General features: G+C 48.4%; 1 protein-coding gene across 1 annotated transcript in view; it reads left to right on the forward strand.

The window, feature by feature from the left end:
• Positions 1 to 7,222, forward strand: part of LOC134601574 (asialoglycoprotein receptor 1-like) — a 70,266-nt gene extending 63,044 nt beyond the window's left edge. Inside the window, exon 9 of the mRNA XM_063446097.1 lies at positions 7,024 to 7,222. Coding sequence (XP_063302167.1) covers positions 7,024 to 7,168 — 145 coding nt within the window. The 3' untranslated portion in view covers positions 7,169 to 7,222. The remainder of the gene's footprint in view (positions 1 to 7,023) is intronic.
• The last annotated feature ends 17,085 nt before the right edge of the window (positions 7,223 to 24,307 follow it).

Below are 24,307 nucleotides of genomic sequence, written 5' to 3' on the forward strand. Positions count from 1 at the left end.
TACATAACACTATTAAATTATATCTTACAGGTTTACAGCACCACATCCTCACTACCTTTCCCAATCACCCACCTTTTCTTTCCACGTACCCCATCAAATCTATTCTCAAAGGCATCAACAAAATAGACCGACCTCCAACTACCAATAGATTACCCATAGACGGTACCACATTCAGGAACATGTCAGACTTATTGGACACAAATCCCTTCAATACCCAGGCTAACTCCGTCATCAAAGTAGCTATTTACCTCGCTTTCTACGGCTTCCTCAGACCCCGAGAATTTACTGTGATACGTCAAACAGATATCAGATCCTATTTAAAACTATCGGACATTACCAAACAGGTTGACCATTACGTGATGTCTCTACACTCATCTAAAACCAATCACACAAACTACCCAACTACAATCCCTCTGTTTCCTACAGAGAACCTCTGGTATTAAAATACTCGACTTATTTCTATCCACAAACTTCAGTCTCCCTTCTAACTCTCCCCTACTACTTCTTAACGGACACCCACTTACCACTTCAATTCAATTCATAACCCACGTTAGAACACTACTGCTAAGACTGGGACATAACCCGGCCGCGTTTTCCAGTCATTCCTTTAGAATTGGGGCAGCCTCCTCAGCCTCTAGCACGGACACACCAGTCCATATCATCAAAAGACTAAGCAGATAGAAATCCTCTGTTTACACCACTTATTCCACATCCTGAGAAAGAAATCAGGAAAGCCTTCAAATGTCTTGCATTGTAAATTATGAATAAAGTGTGTTTTCTGCAATATCTTTTGCCCTCTTTATTACAGGCCTACCCGTACGTTGGTTTCGGCACACCACTTTCACTTTCTTCTCTATTTTCATATACGAATTAAGTTCCGACTACAAGTAAAAAGGTCATAGGCCTGAATTTGTGGGAGGAGTTTTCCCTATAAAAGCTCTACCCCCCTGCTTACCTATGCTGGTTCCTGTTAGAGTGACCCCTCCCACCGCCCCCTCTAATAAACTTACTATCATCATTACATTACCTCTTGAGGGCCCTCTTTATTACAGGCCTACCCAACTTTCCCTTTCTTCTCTATTTTCATATACGAATTAAGTTCAGACTAAAATATATAGATATAATATATGTGTGTGTGTGTGTTTGTGTCTGTGTGTGTATATATATATATATATATACAATACACAATATCCAGCGCACTCTCCTATCTACTAAACAGCAACTTCAATGTTGACAGATTTTATTAGTTTTTAAAAGGTTTTTTTAAAAACACCTTATCTAGGCAAAAAATAATGGGGATTTAGTTACATTATATGATCATACATTGCATAAGCCTGCCACAACGTCAATGTACCCCATCTTTGGCAGGTCCTACTCTCACAGTCTAATGTCTGCTCTTATGAGATTAACCCACTTACTTGGGAAAAAAATTCCATCTGAGGCTCTCTGCAGTACAAGGCTAAATAGGGACCTAAGATGAGGCACCTGTGACAGGGAGGGGTGCAAAACCAAGGAGTTGGCTAGACTCCCAAATATATATATATATGGAACATGGGGGGGTGGTTGCACTCACCTGAACATGCTTAAATGGGGTGCTGCTGGGGGCCATATTATACAATACACAATATCCAGCGCACTCTCCTATCTACTAAACAGCAACTTCAATGTTGACAGATTTTATTAGTTTTTAAAAGGTTTTTTTAAAAACACCTTATCTAGGCAAAAAATAATGGGGATTTAGTTACATTATATGATCATACATTGCATAAGCCTGCCACAACGTCAATGTACCCCATCTTTGGCAGGTCCTACTCTCACAGTCTAATGTCTGCTCTTATGAGATTAACCCACTTACTTGGGAAAAAAATTCCATCTGAGGCTCTCTGCAGTACAAGGCTAAATAGGGACCTAAGATGAGGCACCTGTGACAGGGAGGGGTGCAAAACCAAGGAGTTGGCTAGACTCCCAAATATATATATATATGGAACATGGGGGGGTGGTTGCACTCACCTGAACATGCTTAAATGGGGTGCACACATACATATATACACATACACGTATTTATATATATATATATATATATATATATATATATATATATATATATATATATATATATATACGGTATATAGAATACGTGTGTGTTTGTGTCTGTCTGTATATATATATATATATATAAATAACATTGTCCAATGCTTGCACTCTAGTAAAAATGTAGGTATAGCCCAGTGCTTGTCAGCAAAAATTGATAGAAATAGGATAGGAAAAGCACTCCAAGGACTTCATTTATAGGATGAAAAAAAATTAACTTAACTTTATTCAGCAACTGCCACGAGTGATCAACGATTCAGTCCTATATCAGGACTTTCGTCAGGATACATGTGCAATACAATTGTCACAAAATAAATAACATAGTAAGTGAAATAAAGTACATTGTATACAGCTTACCCATGCTTCTGTGTTAGATCACCTCCCGGACGCCAGAAACCGCGGGTAAATTTGACCCTGCTCAGTGTATGCAGCAGCTGAGGCAGGCCCGGACTGGCCATCGGGCATACCGGGCAAATGCCCGGTGGGCCGCGATGGCCGTGGGGCCGAGGCCGGCAGGGGAGATCACAGGATCTCCCCTGCAGGGCCAGCGCTAGCCGAGCGCCAGCCCTGCTGTGTGTCTCCATGGGCCGGTGGGGAGATCAAAGATCTCCTTTACCAGCCCACAGGCACTTCTAGGCGGCTGCCGGCAGGAGAGGGAGGGAGGCAGGAGAGAGGACGGACCGGCGGAGCTCTAGCCAGCAGCTCCGCCGGGTCCTCTCGCGAGGTCTGAGCGTTACCGCGGTTACCACGGCAACGCTCAGATCTCGCGAGAGTGAACTCTAGCCTGCAGGGGCTAGAGTTCACTCTCACCACTGGACCACCAGGGAAGGATGGCAGAACGGAAAACCCCTCCCCCCAGGCAACACGGATCCCCCCAGGCAGAACGGAACCCCCCTCTCCCCCCAGGCAGAATGGATCCCCCCCTCCTCCTAGGCTAAAGGTAAGAGGGGGGATATATATATATATATATATATATATATTTTTTTCTTAATTAATAAAAATATATTTAAATAAAATATACATTCACACTCACACACACAGCACCCTCAGACACACACAGCACCCCCAAACACACAGCACCCAGACACACACAGCACCCCCAAACACACAGCACCCTCAAACACACAGCACCCAGACACACACAGCACCCAGACACACACAGCACCCCCAGACACACACAGCACCCCCAGACACACAGCACCCCCAAACACACACAGCACCCCCAAACACACACAGCACCCCCAAACACACACAGCACCCCCAAACACACACAGCACCCCCAAACACACACAGCACCCAGACACACACAGCACCCAGACACACACAGCACCCCCAGACACACACAGCACCCCCAAACACACACAGCACCCCCAAACACACACAGCACCCCCAAACACACACGACACACAGCACCCAGACACACAGCACCCAGACACACACAGCACCCCCAAACACACACAGCACCCCCAAACACACACATCACCCTCAGACACACACAGCACCCTCACACACACAGCACCCTCATACTCACAGCACCCTCACACACACACACAGCACCCCCAAACACACACAGCACCCCCAGACACACACAGCACCCCCAGACACACACAGCACCCCCAGACACACACAGCACCCGGACACACACAGCACCCGGACACACACAGCACCCCCAAACACACACAGCACCCAGACACACAGCACCCAGACACACACCGCACCCCCAAACACACACAGCACCCCCAAACACACACAGCACCCCCAAACACACACAGCACCCTCAGACACACACAGCACCCTCAGACACACACAGCACCCAGACACACACACACAGCACCCCCAAACACACACACAGCACCCCCAAACACACACAGCACCCCCACCCCCACAGCACCCAGACACACACAGCACCCCCAGACACACACAGCACCCCCAAACACACACAGCACCCCCACACACACAGCACCCAGACACACACAGCACCCAGACACACACAGCACCCAGACACACACAGCGCCCAGACACACACAGCAACCCCAAACACACAGCACCCAGACACACACAGCACCGACACACACAGCACCCTCAGACACACACAGCACCCTCAGACACACTCAGCACCCCCAAGCACACACAGCACCCCCAAGCACACACATCACCCAGACACACACAGCACCCTCAGACACACACAGCACCCAAACACACACAGCACCCAGACACACACACACAGCACAATCCCACACATATATATATATATATATATATATATATATATATATATATATATATATATAAAATAACCCTCAGTGAGTTAACAGACAAAGAAAATTAGAAACCTAGAATGTGACGGCAGATAAAAACACCCTCACACACAGCACCCCTCTTACATACACACACACACTCTGCCCCTCACACATACAATATGTCTATATATATATATATATATACATACATACACACACACACTACAGCACCCCTCACACTGCACCACTACACACATTACGCTCCAGATACACGCTAGATCCCTTACCCTATATGCACTCTTAATCCTCTACACACACACACACACACACACACACACACACACACACACAATCTCCTATACACAGCCTGGGTCCTTTACACACTCGATCTCCTACACACACACACACTGCATCACCTACACACACACACACACACACACACTGCACCACCTACACACACACTGCATTCCTTGTCAGCAAACACATACAACATTCTCTAAACACACCCTCTCTACAACCCCTACACACTACGTCACCTATACACACACACACACTACAGCCCGTATGTACACACTCTCTACAGCCCCTAGCCACACATATTACACCACAAACACAAATGAAATTGACCTATTTACACAATACCACACCACACTCTACACACACGCAATCCCACAAGCAGGCTCCAAACACATGCACCATACACTTTCCTGGCCCTTTTGTCCTCTGGTATCCCACTTGTGGAGACACCAGAGACAATGTAAAAGCAAACACAGCGCAAGCATGTTATTAAATTTGCTTGCGCTGCACAGAACAAATTCAGGGCCTTTTTCTAATGCCAGAGCTCTTCAGCGGGGCTCTGCGCATTGAACTAACATGCTTACTTTGAGAGGGGGCGTGATTGTAATTAGTGATGACAAAACACACCCTCTCTGGCCCCCCGCCCCCTTCTTAGGGGGCCGCTCTGATTGAAAAATGCCTGGGCCTAATTTTTTTCCCAGTCCGGCCCTGAGCTGAGGTATCAGGATTACAGTATGATCCAGCACGTAGAATTGTGTAACACAGAGGACTGATAGGTAACGTATACCGGACCTTAGAATGGGCGGACTAACGTACCAAAGAATAGTCAGGAATAGCCGAGGTCAAGGGACACAGAAAGAGACACAACGATAAGGAAAAGCCAGGAGTCAGGGACCCAGAAAACAGGGAAGACAAAAACAATGCCAAAGTCAGATAACCAGAATTACCAGAATAAATAACGCGCTCTCGGACAACCACAAGGGAAACCACGACAGGGCACTGAGCAGGATGAGAACTGGGCCTAAATACCCCTCCTCTAGCTCTGATAGGCTGTAACCGGCCTTTGACCCCATAGGCAGTTACCAGGTTCCCATTTGCATAATTGCTGCTCAGCATTAACCCTTCTGTGGATTAGGTTGCTGCTCGGCACAGCTTTTCCTGTGTGGACAGTAAATGCCATTAACCACATTTTTATAAGCGGATGAATACGTGACACGAGGTATCTGCTGCGGTGTGACCCTTGCGTTCCAGCGGTTGCCGAGGAGATCGGCTGGAACGCAAGGGGGCGTGTACAACACATGTTGTCATGGCGACCAGCCGATCGTGTATGCGATCGGATCTGAAGGGGATAGCATAACGCAGAATAAACATCCTAAAACAATAAATAAATACATGAATTACTCAATACAATAACTGCTGCTAACCTTGCTTCTTGTGGATAACCATATACCTATGCAGTTTAACAGCACTAATACATCCATATAAGTCAAAGCTGTATAGATGTATGCATATCTGTATGTAATTCCATAAAGAACTGATTAACAAATGTACAAGCAAGTCTATATGTTGAGATGGAGGTCGGCAGAAATGGTCAGAGTGCCATACAATGAATAGCTAACCATAATCACTATAGGTTAATACGATGAATAGCTTATGGTCTCTAAGAGTTCATATGTAAATATATATAATATGTGTGTGTGTGTAAATAAATATATGCACAAACACACTGTAATTTCCTATATATGTATATTATAATTAAATCATTATATAATACATTAAATATAATGCATATATATGATTTCATTATAAGTGTACTTTCAGATATATACACACACATATATATAAAATCATCTATATGCATTATAAATGTATAATATATTATAACATGCTCTCATTATTTTATATTATACATGTATATATATATAATTTATTTATTTTATTTGTATTTTTTTTACTTTTGAGCAGCCTGTGGGACTGCCTGACAGCTCAGACAGTCCCCCTGCTGGCAGCTCCATAAACTCCTATTGCGGCCATGTGATCATGGTGATCACATGGCTCTGGAGGACCGGGGTGGCCGGAGCTGCTGCAAGAGGACTGCCGGGCTCTCTGGCAGTCCCCCCCCCCCGATCGTGATCACAGCAGATCGCTGTTCTAGTTAAGTCCTGGGCTTCATATTTGCCATGGACGTACTAGGTACGTCCGCGGTCGTTACTGACCGTTTTTTGTCGGACGTACCTAGTACATCCGCGGTCGGGAAGGGTTTAATATGCAAAATGCCACTGCGCTTGGAATTCGGTAATTTTCACCGGATCTTGTTTAGTTAATTACTCTGTCCAATGTTGAACAAATCCCATGATAATGGAATTCTGTATCACTAACCAATTCTATATTGCAGCCAATGGAAGCCTAACCAACCTGACAATTTTTACGGCCACGGTTTGGGCGGTGGAGAAGACTGTGCACATCTTCATAGCGACGGTCTATGGAATGATGACCATTGCTCTCGTGCATATAGATACATGTGTGAAAAGGAATTCTGAACTTCACATGGACTGGAACTGCATGGCGAGAACGAGGAGAGAACGAGGGAATAACTAGGGGAGAACAGGGCAGAAATCCTGAGATTGTCAGAGTCTGTTCTCCCCACCGTAACCTGGGCTTAGAAAACGAACATCAACTCCATCCACCAAGGATACTGTCCTGCGTATAATGGAATAAACACTAACTGTCCTGTCCTAACTCAGGGGAGACATTAAACCAACATAAATAGAGAAAATCCTTTTACACAAACTAATACTGCATCAAAAGGGTGACTTCGTTTATTATAGACAATAATCCACTATACCTGCACTATCTACTAATCTACTATTCCTACGCAGTCACTGCACCTCCATCCTGCCCTGCAGCTCTCTCTACTATTCCTGTACTGACCCCACACACAGCTCTGTAACTGCACCTCCATCCTGCCCTGCAGCTCTCTCTGCTATTCCTGTACTGACCCCACACATAGCTCTGTCACTACACCTCCATCCTGCCCTGCAGCTCTCTCTGCTATTCCTGTACTGACACCACACACAGCTCTGTCACTGCACCTCCATCCTGCCCTGCAGCTCTCTCTGCTATTCCTGTACTGACCCCACACACAGCTCTGTGACTGCCCCTCCATCCTGCCCTGCAGCTCTCTCTGCTATTCCTATACTGACCCCACACACAGCTCTGTCACTGCCCCTCCATCCTGCCCTGCAGCTCTCTCTGCTATTCCTATACTGACCCCACACACAGCTCTGTCACTGCACCTCCATCCTGCCCTGCATCTCTCTGATATTCCTGTACTGACCCCACGCACAGCTCTGTCACTGCACCTCCATCCTTCCCTGCAGCTCTCTCTACTATTCCTGTACTGACCCCACACACAGCTCTGTCACTGCACCTCCATCCTGCCCTGCAGCTCTCTCTGCTATTCCTGTACTGACCCCACACACAGCTCTGTCACTGCACCTCCATCCTGCCCTGCAGCTCTCTCTGATATTCCTGTACTGACCCCACACACAGCTCTGTCACTGCACCTCCATCCTGCCCTGCAGCTCTCTCTGCTATTCCTGTACTGACCCCACACACAGCTCTGTCACTACACCTCCATCCTGCCCTGCAGCTCTCTCTGCTATTCCAGTACTGACCCCACACACAGCTCTGTCACTGCACCTCCATCCTGCCATTCAGCTCTCTCTGCTATTCCTGTACTGACCCCACACACAGCTCTGTCACTACAACTCCATCCTGCCCTGCAGCTCTCTCTGCTATTCCTGTACTGACCCCACACACAGCTCTGTCACTACACCTCCATCCTGCCCTGCAGCTCTCTCTGCTATTCCCGTACTGACCCCACACACAGCTCTGTCACTACAACTCCATCCTGCCCTGCAGCTCTCTCTGCTATTACTGTACTGACCCCACACACAGCTCTGTCACTGCACCTCCATCCTGCCCTGCAGCTCTCTCTGCTATTCCCGTACTGACCACACACACAGCTCTGTCACTACACCTCCATCCTGCCCTGCAGCTCTCTCTGCTATTCCCGTACTGACCCCACACACAGCTCTGTCACTACAACTCCATCCTGCCCTGCAGCTCTCTCTGCTATTACTGTACTGACCCCACACACAGCTCTGTCACTGCACCTCCATCCTACCCTGCAGCTCTCTCTGCTATTCCTGTACTGACCCCACACACAGCTCTGTCACTACACCTCCATCCTGCCCTGCAGCTCTCTCTGCTATTCCCGTACTGACCCCACACACAGCTCTGTCACTACAACTCCATCCTGCCCTGCAGCTCTCTCTGCTATTACTGTACTGACCCCACACACAGCTCTGTCACTACACCTCCATCCTGCCCTGCAGCTCTCTCTGCTATAACTGTACTGACCCCACACACAGCTCTGTTACTGCACCTCCATCCTGCCCTGCAGCTCTCTCTCTGCTATTCCTGTACTGACCCCAAACACAGCTCTGTCACTGCACCTCCATCCTGCCCTGCAGCTCTCTCTGCTATTCCTGTACTGACCCCACACACAGCTCTGTCATTGCACCCCATCCTGCTCTGCAGCTCTCTCTGCTATTCCCGTACTGACCCCACACACAGCTCTGTCACTACAACTCCATCCTGCCCTGCAGCTCTCTCTGCTATTCCTGTACTGACCCCACACACAGCTCTGTCACTGCACCTCCATCCTACCATGCAGCTCTCTCTGCTATTCCTGCACTGACCCCACACACAGCTCTGTCACTGCACCTCCATCCTACCCTGCAGCTCTCTCTGCTATTCCTGTACTGACCCCACACACGGCTCTGTTACTGCACTTCCATCCTGCCCTGCAGCTCTCTGCTATTCCTGTACTGACCCCACACACAGCTCTGTCACTGCACCTCCATCCTGCCCTGCAGCTCTCTCTGCTATTCCTGTACTGACCCCACACACAGCTCTGTCACTACAACTCCATCCTGCCCTGCAGCTCTCTCTGCTATTCCTGTACTGACCCCACACACAGCTCTGTCACTCCACCTCCATCCTGCCCTGCAGCTCTCTCTGCTATTACTGTACTGACCCCACACACAGCTCTGTCACTGCACCTCCACATCCTGCCCTGCAGCTCTCTCTGCTATTCCTGTACTGACCCCACACACAGCTCTGTCACTACACCTCCATCCTGCCCTGCAGCTCTCTCTGCTATTCCTGTACTGACCCCACACACAGCTCTGTCACTGCACCTCCATCCTGCCCTGCAGCTCTCTCTGCTATTCCTTTACTGACCCTACACACAGCTCTGTCACTGCACCTCCATCCTGCCCTGCAGCTCTCTCTGCTATTCCTGTACTGACCCCACACACAGCTCTGTCACTGCACCTCCATCCTGCCCTGCAGCTCTCTCTGCTATTACTGTACTGACCCCACACACAGCTCTGTCACTGCACCTCCATCCTGCCCTGCAGCTCTCTCTGCTATTCCTGTACTGACCCCACACACAGCTCTGTCACTGCACCCCATCCTGCCCTGCAGCTCTCTCTGCTATTCCTGTACTGACCCCACACACAGCTCTGTCACTGCACCTCCATCCTGCCCTGCAGCTCTCTCTGCTATTCCTGTACTGACCCAACACACAGCTCTGTCACTACACCTCCATCCTGCCCTGCAGCTCTCTGCTATTCCTGTACTGACCCCACACACAGCTCTGTCACTGCACCTCCATCCTGCCCTGCAGCTCTCTCTACTATTCCTGTACTGACCCCACACACACCTCTGTCACTGCACCTCCATCCTGCCCTGCAGCTCTCTCTCCTATTCCTGTACTGACCCCACACACAGCTCTGTCACTGCACCTCCATCCTGCCCTGCAGCTCTCTCTGCTATTCCTGTACTGACCCCACACACAGCTCTGTCACTGCACCTCCATCCTGCCCTGCAGCTCTCTCTGCTATTCCTGTACTGACCCCACACACAGCTCTGTCACTGCACCTCCATCCTGACCTGCAGCTCTCTCTGCTATTCCAGTACTGACCCCACACACAGCTCTGTCACTGCACCTCCACCCTGCCCTGCAGCTCTCTCTGCTATTCCTGTACTGACCCCACACACAGCTCTGTCACTACACCTCCATCCTGCCCTGCAGCTCTCTCTGCTATTCCTGTACTGACCCCACACACAGCTCTGTCACTGCACCTCCATCCTGCCCTGCAGCTCTCTCTGCTATTCCTGTACTGACCCCACACACAGCTCTGTCACTGCACCTCCATCCTGCCCTGCAGCTCTCTCTGCTATTCCTGTACTGACCCCACACACAGCTCTGTCACTGCACCTCCATCCTGCCCTGCAGCTCTCTCTGCTATTCCTGTACTGACCCCACACCCAGCTCTGTCACTACACCTCCATCCTGCCCTGCAGCTCTCTCTGCTATTCCTGTACTGACCCCACACACAGCTCTGTCACTGCACCTCCATCCTGCCCTGCAGCTCTCTCTGCTATTCCTGTACTGACCCCACACACAGCTCTGTCACTGCACCTCCATCCTGCCCTGCAGCTCTCTCTGCTATTCCTGTACTGACCCCACACACAGCTCTGTCACTGCACCTCCATCCTGCCCTGCAGCTCTCTCTGCTATTCCTGTACTGACCCCACACACAGCTCTGTCACTGCACCTCCATCCTGCCCTGCAGCTCTCTCTGCTATTCCTGTACTGACCCCACACACAGCTCTGTCACTGCACCTCCATCCTGCCCTGCAGCTCTCTCTGCTATTCCTGTACTGACCCCACACACACAGCTCTGTCACTGCACCTCCATCCTGCCCTGCAGCTCTCTCTGCTATTCCTGTACTGACCCCACACACACAGCTCAGTCACTGCACCTCCATCCTGCCCTGCAGCTCTCTCTGCTATTCCTGTACTGACCCCACACACAGCTCTGTCACTGCCCCTCCAACCTGCCCTGCAGCTCTCTTTGCTATTCCTGTACTGACCCCACACACAGCTCTGTCACTGCACCTCCATCCTGCCCTGCAGCTCTCTCTGCTATTCCTGTACTGACCCCACACACAGCTCTGTCACTACACCTCCATCCTGCCCTGCAGCTCTCTCTGCTATTCCTGTACTGACCCCACACACAGCTCTGTCACTGCACCTCCATCCTGCCCTGCAGCTCTCTGCTATTCCTGTACTGACCCCACACACACAGCTCAGTCACTGCACCTCCATCCTGCCCTGCAGCTCTCTCTGCTATTCCTGTACTGACCCCACACACAGCTCTGTCACTACACCTCCATCCTGCCCTGCAGCTCTCTCTGCTATTCCTATACTGACCCCACACACAGCTCTGTCACTACACCTCCATCCTGCCCTGCAGCTCTCTCTGCTATTCCTGTACTGACCCTACACACAGCTCTGTCACTGCACCTCCATCCTGCCCTGCAGCTCTCTCTGCTATTCCTGTACTGACCCCACACACAGCTCTGTCACTACACCTCCATCCTGCCCTGCAGCTCTCTCTGCTATTCCTGTACTGACCCTACACACAGCTCTGTCACTGCACCTCCATCCTGCCCTGCAGCTCTCTCTGCTATTCCTGTACTGACCCCACACACAGCTCTGTCACTGCACCTCCATCCTGCCCTGCAGCTCTTTCTGCTATTCCTGTACTGACCCCACACACAGCTCTGTCACTGCACCTCCATCCTGCCCTGCAGCTCTCTCTGCTATTCCTGTACTGACCCCACACACACAGCTCTGTCACTGCACCTCCATCCTGCCCTGCAGCTCTCTCTGCTATTCCTGTACTGACCCCACACACACAGCTCAGTCACTGCACCTCCATCCTGCCCTGCAGCTCTCTCTGCTATTCCTGTACTGACCCCACACACAGCTCTGTCACTGCCCCTCCAACCTGCCCTGCAGCTCTCTTTGCTATTCCTGTACTGACCCCACACACAGCTCTGTCACTGCACCTCCATCCTGCCCTGCAGCTCTCTCTGCTATTCCTGTACTGACCCCACACACAGCTCTGTCACTACACCTCCATCCTGCCCTGCAGCTCTCTCTGCTATTCCTGTACTGACCCCACACACAGCTCTGTCACTGCACCTCCATCCTGCCCTGCAGCTCTCTGCTATTCCTGTACTGACCCCACACACACAGCTCAGTCACTGCACCTCCATCCTGCCCTGCAGCTCTCTCTGCTATTCCTGTACTGACCCCACACACAGCTCTGTCACTACACCTCCATCCTGCCCTGCAGCTCTCTCTGCTATTCCTATACTGACCCCACACACAGCTCTGTCACTACACCTCCATCCTGCCCTGCAGCTCTCTCTGCTATTCCTGTACTGACCCTACACACAGCTCTGTCACTGCACCTCCATCCTGCCCTGCAGCTCTCTCTGCTATTCCTGTACTGACCCCACACACAGCTCTGTCACTACACCTCCATCCTGCCCTGCAGCTCTCTCTGCTATTCCTGTACTGACCCTACACACAGCTCTGTCACTGCACCTCCATCCTGCCCTGCAGCTCTCTCTGCTATTCCTGTACTGACCCCACACACAGCTCTGTCACTGCACCTCCATCCTGCCCTGCAGCTCTTTCTGCTATTCCTATACTGACCCCACACACAGCTCGGTCACTGCACCTCCATCCTGCCCTGCAGCTCTCTCTGCTATTCCTGTACTGACCCCACACACAGCTCTGTCACTGCACCTCCATCCTGCCCTGCAGCTCTCTCTGCTATTCCTGTACTGACCCCACACACAGCTCTGTCACTGCACCTCCATCCTGCCCTGCAGCTCTCTCTGCTATTTCTGCCATTGATCCTTCGTCCTGCAATCTAAGCTCAGTACGGGGTTACGTAGAAGCAGTACATTTGATTTAGCCGACGCTGATTGCTATAACTAGACTCTGTAGAGAAATGTGTTATCAGTTAGAACTCAGAATTCGGTGTATTTTTAAATAATGGACTTTCTGAACTCAGGGGAAAGATACTGAATCACGGACTGCCATCGAATTGATATTTTTCTGAAAAGCTTTTTTTAAACTATTTTAATCATCCATCGCTCTGCTTTGTGATTTTGTAACGGTTCCTTTTTTAATAGATATAATAAAACTATTATGTGAGAATCATTCTCTGTTCTATTGGCTGGTGACAGGCGTGATTACAGAGTCTTATGGCCCCCTCCCTCCTTGCCGCCCTCCCGCCTGCCAACCCCATTGTTTAGGATTTTCTTTGAATCCCCCCATGCCGCCCTCCCGCCTGCCAACCCCATTGTTTAGGATTTTCTTTGAATCCCTCCCTGCCGCCCTCCCACCTCCCAAACCCCATTGTTTAGGATTTTCTTTGAATCCCTCCCTGCCACCCTCCCGCCTGCCAACCCCATTGTTTAGGATTTTCTTTGAATCCCCCCCGCCGCCCTCCCGCCTCCCAACCCCATTGTTTAGGATTTTCTTTGAATCCCTCCCTGCCGCCCTCCCGCCTCCCAACCACATTGTTTAGGATTTTCTTTGAATCCCCCCCGCCGCCCTCCCGCCTCCCAACCCCATTGTTTAGGATTTTCTTTGAATCCCTCCCTGCTGCCCTCCCGCCTCCCAACCCCATTGTTTAGGATTTTCTTTGAATCCCCCCCGCCACCCTCCCGCCTCCCAACCCCATTGTTTAGGATTTTCTTTGAATCCCTCCCTGCCGCCCTCCTGCCTCCCAACCCCATTGTTTAGGATTTTCTTTGAATTCCTCCCTGCCGCCCTCCCGCCTGCCAACCCCATTGTTTAGGATTTTCTTTGAATCCCCCCCGCCGCCCTTCTGCCTCCCAACCCCATTGTTTAGGATTTTCTTTGAATCCCTCCCTGCCGCCCTCCCACCTCCCAACCCCATTGTTTAGGATTTTCTTTGAATCCCTCCCTGCTGCCCTCCCGCCTCCCTGTCAGGGTACCTGAGGTCTCTACCTCTAAAAGAGGTAGAGACTTAGTAGTTTATCCGTCCAAACGAGCTGTTTCCTTCGTTCCTCGCGGTTCATCCAGTCACTTAAACACCGACCGCGAGGAATCCACGTCCTTTTCTAGCGGGACGCTCAATACGTGACGTCATGACGCTATCACGAGCGACCTGCCACTCAAGTGTCCGATATCCAATCGGTACTTGTCAGAGGCGTGTCTACCATCCGGAGCCAGGGTATTTAAGCTTACTTCTCTCTTCAGCTCATTGCCCTGTCGTGGTTCTAGCTTGTCTAGTCACTCAGTGCTCTGGTATTCTAGTTTGCTCTATTGGTTTTGACTCGGCTTGTTGTACTACCCTGCTTATCTCTGTTATCCCTTGACCCGGCTTGTCTCTCGCTTATCTGTCTTCTCGTTCCCCCGACCTCGGCTTGTCTCTGACTATTCTCTATTACTCTCGGTACGTTAGTCCGGCCATTCTAAGGCCCGGTATACGTACCTTTCCACTCTTTGTACCCTGCGTGTTGGATCCCTGTCCCGATCCTGACATTACGACAGGGCCAATGGATCCTGCAGGTACAAACAGTCAGCTTGGTTCTTCTGATCCCAGGTTTGACGCCATGGAGCATAGGATGGATCAGATGGCTCTAGCACTACAGGCACTTTTGTCTCGTGCTAGTAACCCACCTGAGGAGACACGTACTCCTTCTATTTCTCCTGCAGTCTCAGGTCTAGAGGTAGCCACTGTAGGTGCTTCTTCCCGTATTACCCCACCAGTACGCTATGGCGGGTCACCGGAGAAGTGTCGTGGCTTTCTGAACCAGATTAGCATCCATTTCGAATTACAACCCCGCTCTTATCCTACAGATAGAGCGAAGGTTGGATTTGTTATTACTTTACTCATTGAGAAAGCTCTGAGATGGGCCAATCCTTTATGGGAGAATGATAATCCACTAGTCTATAATTATAATGCCTTTGTAGCTGCGTTTAGAGGAACTTTTGACCCTCCTGGTAGAAAGGTCAATGCAGCTAGATTACTGTTGCGCCTTAGACAGGACAATCGAACACTTGTGGATTATGCACTAGAGTTCAGGTCCTTGGCGGCAGAAGTTAAGTGGAACGAACAGGCTTATATAGATGTGTTTCTGAATGGGTTATCAGATGTAATTCTTGACGAGGTCGCTACTAGAGAACTCCCTGAGAATTTGGAGGATTTAATTTCTTTTATATCTCGTATTGATGAACGCCTAAGAGAGAGGCAGAACACTCGAGATAGGACCCGTAGACCCTCCTTTAAACTAGCGCCTACCTTTCAAAATTCTGAGTTCGAGGACTTACGTATTTCTGAACCTATGCAGATAGGCAGTACTCATCTCACAGAGAGGGAGAGACAGTACAGGAGAAGGGAGGGTTTATGTATGTATTGTGGAGTCAGAGGTCATTTACGCCTAAATTGTCCTAATCGTTCGGGAAACGCTCGCACCTAAGTTTCTCTAGAGGACAGGCCTTGGGTGTTTCTACTTTGTCCTCTATTCACAACTACAAAGAGCTCAGGCTTCTGTTACCCGTTTCTTTAAAGTGGGAAAAGGGAGTAGTAAAGACTATGGCACTAATCGATTCTGGAGCTGCTGAGAGCTTTATAGATCAGGGTTTTGCTGCCAAGCATGCTATTCCATCCCAGTTAAAAGAGACACCACTGGCTGTTGAGGCCATCGATGGTAGACCGTTACTTGAGCCTGTTATTTTCCGTGAGACCATACCGATTAACTGAACTGTTGGCATCTTACATAGAGAGGACATATCCTTACTGCTCATTTCTTCTCCGTCTATTCCCATAGTCCTGGGGTACTCCTGGTTGAGGAGACATAACCCTATTATTAATTGGGAGTCAGGGGAGATAGTTTCATGGGGACAGAATTGTCAAGAGAAATGCTTGCGGAAGGTCTCACCTCTCTGCTTAGCCAACACCTCGGCTAACTCTGACAATCCTACAGAGACACAAATTCCGCCTCAGTATCTAGATTTAAAGGCAGTATTTGACAAAAAGAAAGCCAATACCTTACCCCCACACAGGTCCTTTGATTGCAAAATTAACCTACTCCCTGGTACCATGCCGCCCAGAGGTCATGTATACCCGTTATCTACGAAAGAGAACTCAGTTCTAGAGGAGTATATTCACGAAAATTTAGACAAAGGATTCATTAGGAGGTCCTCCTCTCCTGCCGGGGCTGGATTTTTTTTTGTTAAAAAGAAGGATGGTTCTTTAAGACCTTGTATTGATTATCGAGGCCTAAATAAGATAACCATTAAAAATGCCTACCCGATTCCCTTGATCACCGAACTCTTCGATCGTTTGAAGGGCTCTACAATTTTCACCAAGTTAGATCTCAGAGGGGCATATAACTTGGTGAGAATCCAGCAGGGACATGAGTGGATGACGGCATTCAATACTCGATATGGCCACTATGAATATACAGTTATGCCTTTTGGGTTATGCAATGCACCAGCTGTATTCCAGGATCTGATAAATGAGGTTCTTAGGGAATTTCAGCAAGATTGCGTCATTGTATACCTAGATGATATACTCATACATTCTAGTGAGATTGAGACTCATCACAAGCAAGTCAGGAAGGTTTTGCACAAGCTTCTCCAGCATGGCTTGTACTGCAAGTTGGAGAAATGTAGTTTTGATCAAACCCAGGTAACCTTTCTCGGCTATGTGATCTCTGGGGAGGGATTTAAGATGGATCCGGATAAGCTCCAGTCCATTCTAGAGTGGCCTTTACCCAAAGGTCTTAAAGCCGTACAGAGATTTATTGGTTTTTCTAATTATTATAGGCGCTTTATTAAGGGTTATTCTTCAATTATCGCGCCTATCACCAATATGACCAAACAGGGGGCTGATACTAAGAATTGGACTACTGAAGCTCTTCTTGCGTTCAAAACTCTCAAGGAGCTTTTCGCTTCCGCTCCAATTTTAGTTCACCCTGACACTTCCCTGCCTTTCCTACTTGAGGTAGACGCATCAGAGACTGGTTTAGGTGCTGTCCTATCTCAAAGGTTGGGTGTTGATAAACCATTACATCCATGTGGATTTTTCTCTAAAAAATTGTCTGGTACAGAGAGCAGATATGACATTGGTGACAGAGAATTACTAGCGGTTATCAAGGCTTTGAAAGAGTGGAGACATTTATTGGAAGGTACATTACATCCTGTTACCATTCTAACGGACCACAAAAATTTGTCTTATATCGGAGAGGCCAAGCGTTTGTCCTCCAGGCAGGCACGTTGGTCGTTATTTCTTACCCATTTCAATTACGTTCTGACTTACAGACCTGGGTCAAAAAATTCTAAAGCCGATGCGCTATCTCGCCAATATGAGCCTTCTGCTACAGTTGAACCACTTTTGTCCTCCATTGTACCCAAATGCAATATTATTGCTAATACCAGTCTCAAAATCCATTCTCCGCTACTTGACCAGATCTTGAAGTCACAACATCTGGCACCCGGAAACATTCCTGAGGGAAGAAACTTTGTCCCTCCTGAACTCCAACTGGAGCTCTTACAATGTTTTCACGAAAGTAAAGTAGCTGGCCATCCTGGTATTCGCAAGACATACTCTCTGATATCCAAGGATTTCTGGTGGTCTTCACTACGAAAAGATATTGAGGAGTTCGTCGCAGCTTGTGAGACTTGTGCCAAGACTAAACAACCTCATACATCTCCTTGTGGTCTGTTACACCCCTTGGACATTCCTGAGAAACCTTGGTCCTGTTTGTCCATAGACTTTATCGTAGATTTGCCTGCTTCCAAGAGACAGACTGTTATTCTCACGGTGGTGGATAGATTTACTAAGATGGCCCATTTCGTGCCATTACCTAAACTTCCGACTTCTCCTGAATTGGCAGAGATTTTTGCGAGAGAGGTTTTTCGCCTACATGGGATTCCTTCGGAGATTGTTTCTGATAGAGGTTCTCAATTTGTCTCACGTTTCTGGAGATCCTTTTGTTCTCAAATGGGAATCAAGTTGAACTTCTCCTCTGCCTATCACCCTCAGTCTAACGGAGCTGCTGAACGTACCAATCAAAAGATCGAGCAGTATCTACGTTGCTTTGTTTCCGAACACCAGGACGATTGGGTCGGTTTGATTCCTTGGGCGGAGTTCGCACACAATAACCTTGTTTGTGATTCAACTCGCTCTAGCCCTTTCTTCATGAACTATGGCTTTCATCCTTCAATTTTTCCTTCGGTCTCCTCTTCTCAGGGGATACCGTCGGTGGATGATCATGTCGCCAACCTGAAGAAATTATGGGATCAGACTCGGCAAATTCTGTTACATAATTCCTCGTTATTCAAGAAACACGCTGACAAGCATAGAAGAGCGGCTCCTGTCTTTGTTCCTGGGGATAGGGTGTGGTTGAGTACTAAGAATATTCGCCTAAAAGTTCCATCTATGAAATTTGCTCCTCGCTACATAGGTCCTTACAGGGTTCTCACTCGTATCAACCCGGTTGCGTATCGCCTTGCTCTGCCACCTGCCTTACGCATTCCTAACTCTTTTCATGTCTCCTTGTTGAAACCTCTTATTTGCAACAAATTCTCCTCTAAGGTTTCCTCACCTCGTCCTGTTCAGGTGGAGGGTCGGGAGGAGTACGAGGTCAGCTCCATCATTGATTCCAGAATTTCAAGGGGAAAATTGCAATATCTGGTCAACTGGAGGGGATATGGTCCTGAGGAGAGGAGTTGGGTACCTCAGGAGGACGTTCATGCTTCTCGCCTTCGCAGAGCATTTCACCTCCGCTTCCCATCTCGTCCCGGTTCCTTCCGCCCGGTGGGCGTATCTGAGAGGGGGGGTACTGTCAGGGTACCTGAGGTCTCTACCTCTAAAAGAGGTAGAGACTTAGTAGTTTATCCGTCCAAACGAGCTGTTTCCTTCGTTCCTCGCGGTTCATCCAGTCACTTAAACACCGACCGCGAGGAATCCACGTCCTTTTCTAGCGGGATGCTCAATACGTGACGTCATGACGCTATCACGAGCGACCTGCCACTCAAGTGTCCGATATCCAATCGGTACTTGTCAGAGGCGTGTCTACCATCCGGAGCCAGGGTATTTAAGCTTACTTCTCTCTTCAGCTCATTGCCCTGTCGTGGTTCTAGCTTGTCTAGTCACTCAGTGCTCTGGTATTCTAGTTTGCTCTATTGGTTTTGACTCGGCTTGTTGTACTACCCTGCTTATCTCTGTTATCCCTTGACCCGGCTTGTCTCTCGCTTATCTGTCTTCTCGTTCCCCCGACCTCGGCTTGTCTCTGACTATTCTCTATTACTCTCGGTACGTTAGTCCGGCCATTCTAAGGCCCGGTATACGTACCTTTCCACTCTTTGTACCCTGCGTGTTGGATCCCTGTCCCGATCCTGACACTCCCAACCCCATTGTTTAGGATTTTCTTTGAATCCCCCCCGCCGCCCTTCTGCCTCCCAACCCCATTGTTTAGGATTTTCTTTGAATCCCTCCCTGCCGCCCTCCCACCTCCCAACCCCATTGTTTAGGATTTTCTTTGAATTCCTCCCTGCCGCCCTCCCGCCTGCCAACCCCATTGTTTAGGATTTTCTTTGAATCCCTCCCTGCCGCCCTCCAGCCTCCAAACCCCATTGTTTAGGATTTTCTTTGAATCCCCCCCTGCCGCCCTCCCGCCTCCCAACCCCATTGTTTAGGATTTTCTTTGAATCCCTCCCTGCCGCCCTCCCACCTCCCAACCCCATTGTTTAGGATTTTCTTTGAATCCCTCCCTGCCGCCCTCCCGCCTCCCAACCCCATTGTTTAGGATTTTCTTTGAATCCCCCCCTGCCGCCCTCCCGCCTCCCAACCCCATTGTTTAGGATTTTCTTTGAATCCCTCCCTGCCGCCCTCCTGCCTCCCAACCCCATTGTTTAGGATTTTCTTTGAATTCCTCCCTGCCGCCCTCCCGCCTGCCAACCCCATTGTTTAGGATTTTCTTTGAATCCCCCCCGCCGCCCTTCTGCCTCCCAACCCCATTGTTTAGGATTTTCTTTGAATCCCTCCCTGCCGCCCTCCCACCTCCCAACCCCATTGTTTAGGATTTTCTTTGAATCCCTCCCTGCTGCCCTCCCGCCTCCCAACCCCATTGTTTAGGATTTTCTTTGAATCCCCCCCGCCGCCCTTCTGCCTCCCAACCCCATTGTTTAGGATTTTCTTTGAATCCCTCCCTGCCGCCCTCCCACCTCCCAACCCCATTGTTTAGGATTTTCTTTGAATCCCTCCCTGCTGCCCTCCCGCCTCCCAACCCCATTGTTTAGGATTTTCTTTGAATCCCTCCCTGCCGCCCTCCAGCCTCCAAACCCCATTGTTTAGGATTTTCTTTGAATCCCTCCCTGCCGCCCTCCCGCCTCCCAACCCCATTGTTTAGGATTTTCTTTGATTCCCCCCCTGCTGCCTCCCGCCTCCCAACCCCATTGTTTAGGATGTTTTGTGAATCCCTCCCTGCTGTCCTCCCGCCTCCCAACCCCATTGTTTAGGATTTTCTTTGAATTCCTCCCTGCCGCCCTCCAGCCTCCAAACCCCATTGTTTAGGATTTTCTTTGAATCCCTCCCTGCCGCCCTCCCGCCTCCCAACCCCATTGTTTAGGATGTTTTGTGAATCCCTCCCTGCCGCCCTCCCGCCTCCCAAACCCATTGTTTAGGATTTTCTTTGAATCCCTCCCTGCCGCCCTCCTGCCTCCCAACCCCATTGTTTAGGATTTTCTTTGAATTCCTCCCTGCCGCCCTCCCGCCTGCCAACCCCATTGTTTAGGATTTTCTTTGAATCCCCCCCGCCGCCCTTCTGCCTCCCAACCCCATTGTTTAGGATTTTCTTTGAATCCCCCCCTGCCGCCCTCTCGTCTCCCAACCTCATTGTTTAGGATTTTCTTTGAATCCCTCCCTGCCGCCCTCCCGCCTGCCAACCCCATTGTTTAGGATTTTCTTTGAATCTCTCCCTGCCGCCCTCCCTCCTCCCAACCTCATTGTTTAGGATTTTCTTTGAATCCCCCCCTGCCGCCCTCCCGCCTCCCAACCCCATTGTTTAGGATTTTCTTTGAATCCCTCCCTGCCGCTGTCACGTCTAAACATTTGTTATGAAGGAACACAACTGCAGATTTCGTATAGTTTGAATATTTATTAAAGAAAGTAAAAGGTAAAGACTTTAATTCCAATTTACAGGTACTGTAGCTTTAAGTAGTAAACGATAACTGAAGTCCACAATTACAGGCACTGTAGCTTTAAGTAGTAAATGATAACTGAAGTCCACAGTTACAGGCACTGTAGCTTTAAGTAGTAAACGATAACTGAAGTCCACAATTACAGGCACTGTAGCTTTAAGGAGTAAACGATAGTAAATTGCAGACACTGAATCAATAAGGAGTCTCTTAGTAGAGTTAACGGTTTAGGTGATAAGTAATTACAATAGCTGTTCCATACTTTAACTGAAGCAAGACAGATGCAGATAACTGATATGAAGTATGAGTTGAAGTTAGCTGTAACGGGATTGTTTTTACCGAAGGACTTTTGGAGACAGGTAATAACAGCTTTTAGATGCAACTCTTATCACATTGGTTTTACTTAGCTTCCGGCATATAGAACACTGGTTCCCGAGATCTCCTCAGAGGCGTATGAAGAGTGTTTAATCTTTAGTCGTGGATGAGGAGAGGTGAAGGGAACTTTGCAGAGTCTTTCAGTCCGGTCTGGTAGCAGAGGCTTTCACAACGAAGTTGTAGCCGGGTTGTGAGTAAGGAACGTAGTTCAATAATCCAGCCTTGATCAGCTGGTGCAGTCAGATTAAATAGGCAGACCGTGTCATACAGGGGTGTGGCTAGGCTCCGTGGAACCAGGAAGTAAGAGGATACCATAGTTAAGGCATGACAGTACCCCCTCTTTAATGAGCAACCTCTGGGTGCTATTGACTTGGTTTAGAAGGGTAACGCTTGTGAAATTTGGAAATCAATTTATCAGCATGAACGACAGAGGAGTTTTCCCATGTATCTTCATCAATTCCATATCCTTTCCATCTGATGAGGTATTGTAAGGAGCCACGATGGATCCTTGAATCCAGTATACTTTGAATTTCGTATTCTTCTTCACCCTGGACCAATATGGGATCAGGAGAAGTAGTGACATTTCTTTGGAAAGGGTCAGGATGATGAGGCTTCAACAAGGACAATTGATTGGATCGTTGGCATACAGAACAAGATTTGACATAAGATTCAATAGATTGGTCTTGACGAGGCCACCAACAGTATCTTTTAGACAATTCAAGGGTCCTTTTCATACCTGGATGACCTGCCAGAGGAGAATCATGAATAAATTCAAGTACTTTAATTCTGAAAGAGGGAGGTACATAAATCCGGTCTTTAAAATAGTAGAGACCGTTTTTCTTGGATAATTTCATTGATTTAGGAAGTTCAAGAGCATCTTCACTGAGACCTTTAATGTCGTCAATAAGAGAAGATAAGATTCCAATGACTTTAGGCGAAGGAGGTTCTTGAGGAGTTTTGTGTTGAGAAAGGACAGCTCCAATTGCAAATTCCGAAGCATCCGTTTCAAGGACATAAGGATATGAAGGATTTGGAAGTTGAAGGATAGGAGCTGTTGTAAACTTTCTCTTTAATTCACCAATGACTGTAGGAGGAGGAGACTCCAGTTCGGTGTCAGAACAACATGAGGTTTTAGCTGGTTCTTTCGTAGACTGAAGAATTGGAATTTGCTGTAAACATGTTTCTTTACAATAATGTGAGTTAAAGGTGAGAGAGAAAGGAAACCATGAGATTTGAGGGTTGTGGTTCCTTAACCAGTTGATCCCTAATATAATAGGAAAAAATGGTGATGAGATAACATCAAATATAAGACTTTCCGTATGAGTATGATTGATGGTTACTTTTAGAGGGACGGATTCATGAAGTATTGGTCCCGATGAGATGAGGGACCCGTCAATCACTTTAACAGGTACAGAAGTTCTTTTACGAACACAAGGAATTTTATTCTTTGTTACAAAGGCTGAGTCGATGAATACTCCATTTGCACCGGAATCGATAACAGCCTTGGTTATGATTCTTTTATTGTCCCACTGTAATACAAGAACGATAGGGGACATTTGAGTATTTGCTGTAGAGGGAAGTACGCTTAGGATGGAAGAGGCATGAGACTGCCTTCTGCCTTTTATCCGTTTTAATGAAGGACAATCAGAGACTAAATGAACTTGAGAGGCACAATACATGCAGAGGTTTAACATACGTCTTCGATTTTTCTCTTCAGGAGTGAGGGGACTTCTTATTATCCCTATTTCCATAGGTTCACTTGGTAAAGAAGTCTTTTCTGGAGCTCTTGAGGGAGTGAAAGGTTTGCGGTCTTTTGAATGTGAAAGGGCTTTTTCGGCCTTTCTTTCTCTTAATCTTCTGTCAATGCTGATTGATAGGCGAATTAGAGCGTTCAAATTAGTAGGGAGTTCTGTTCTAGATAATTCATCTTTTACAGCTTCCGATAAACCAATTCGAAACTGGTTGCGCAATGTGATGTCATTCCATTGCGTTTCTATAGCCCATCTTTTGAATTCAGCAATGTAATCTTCAACGGGTCTATTTCTTTGCTGTAGTGTTCTGATTGTTAAATCAGCTGTAGCTTGTTTGTTAGGATCTTCATAGAGAAGTGACATGGCTTCAAAAAATT

This window comes from Pelobates fuscus, chromosome 3 (genome assembly GCF_036172605.1).
Source record: "Pelobates fuscus isolate aPelFus1 chromosome 3, aPelFus1.pri, whole genome shotgun sequence".
NCBI lineage: Eukaryota > Metazoa > Chordata > Amphibia > Anura > Pelobatidae > Pelobates > Pelobates fuscus.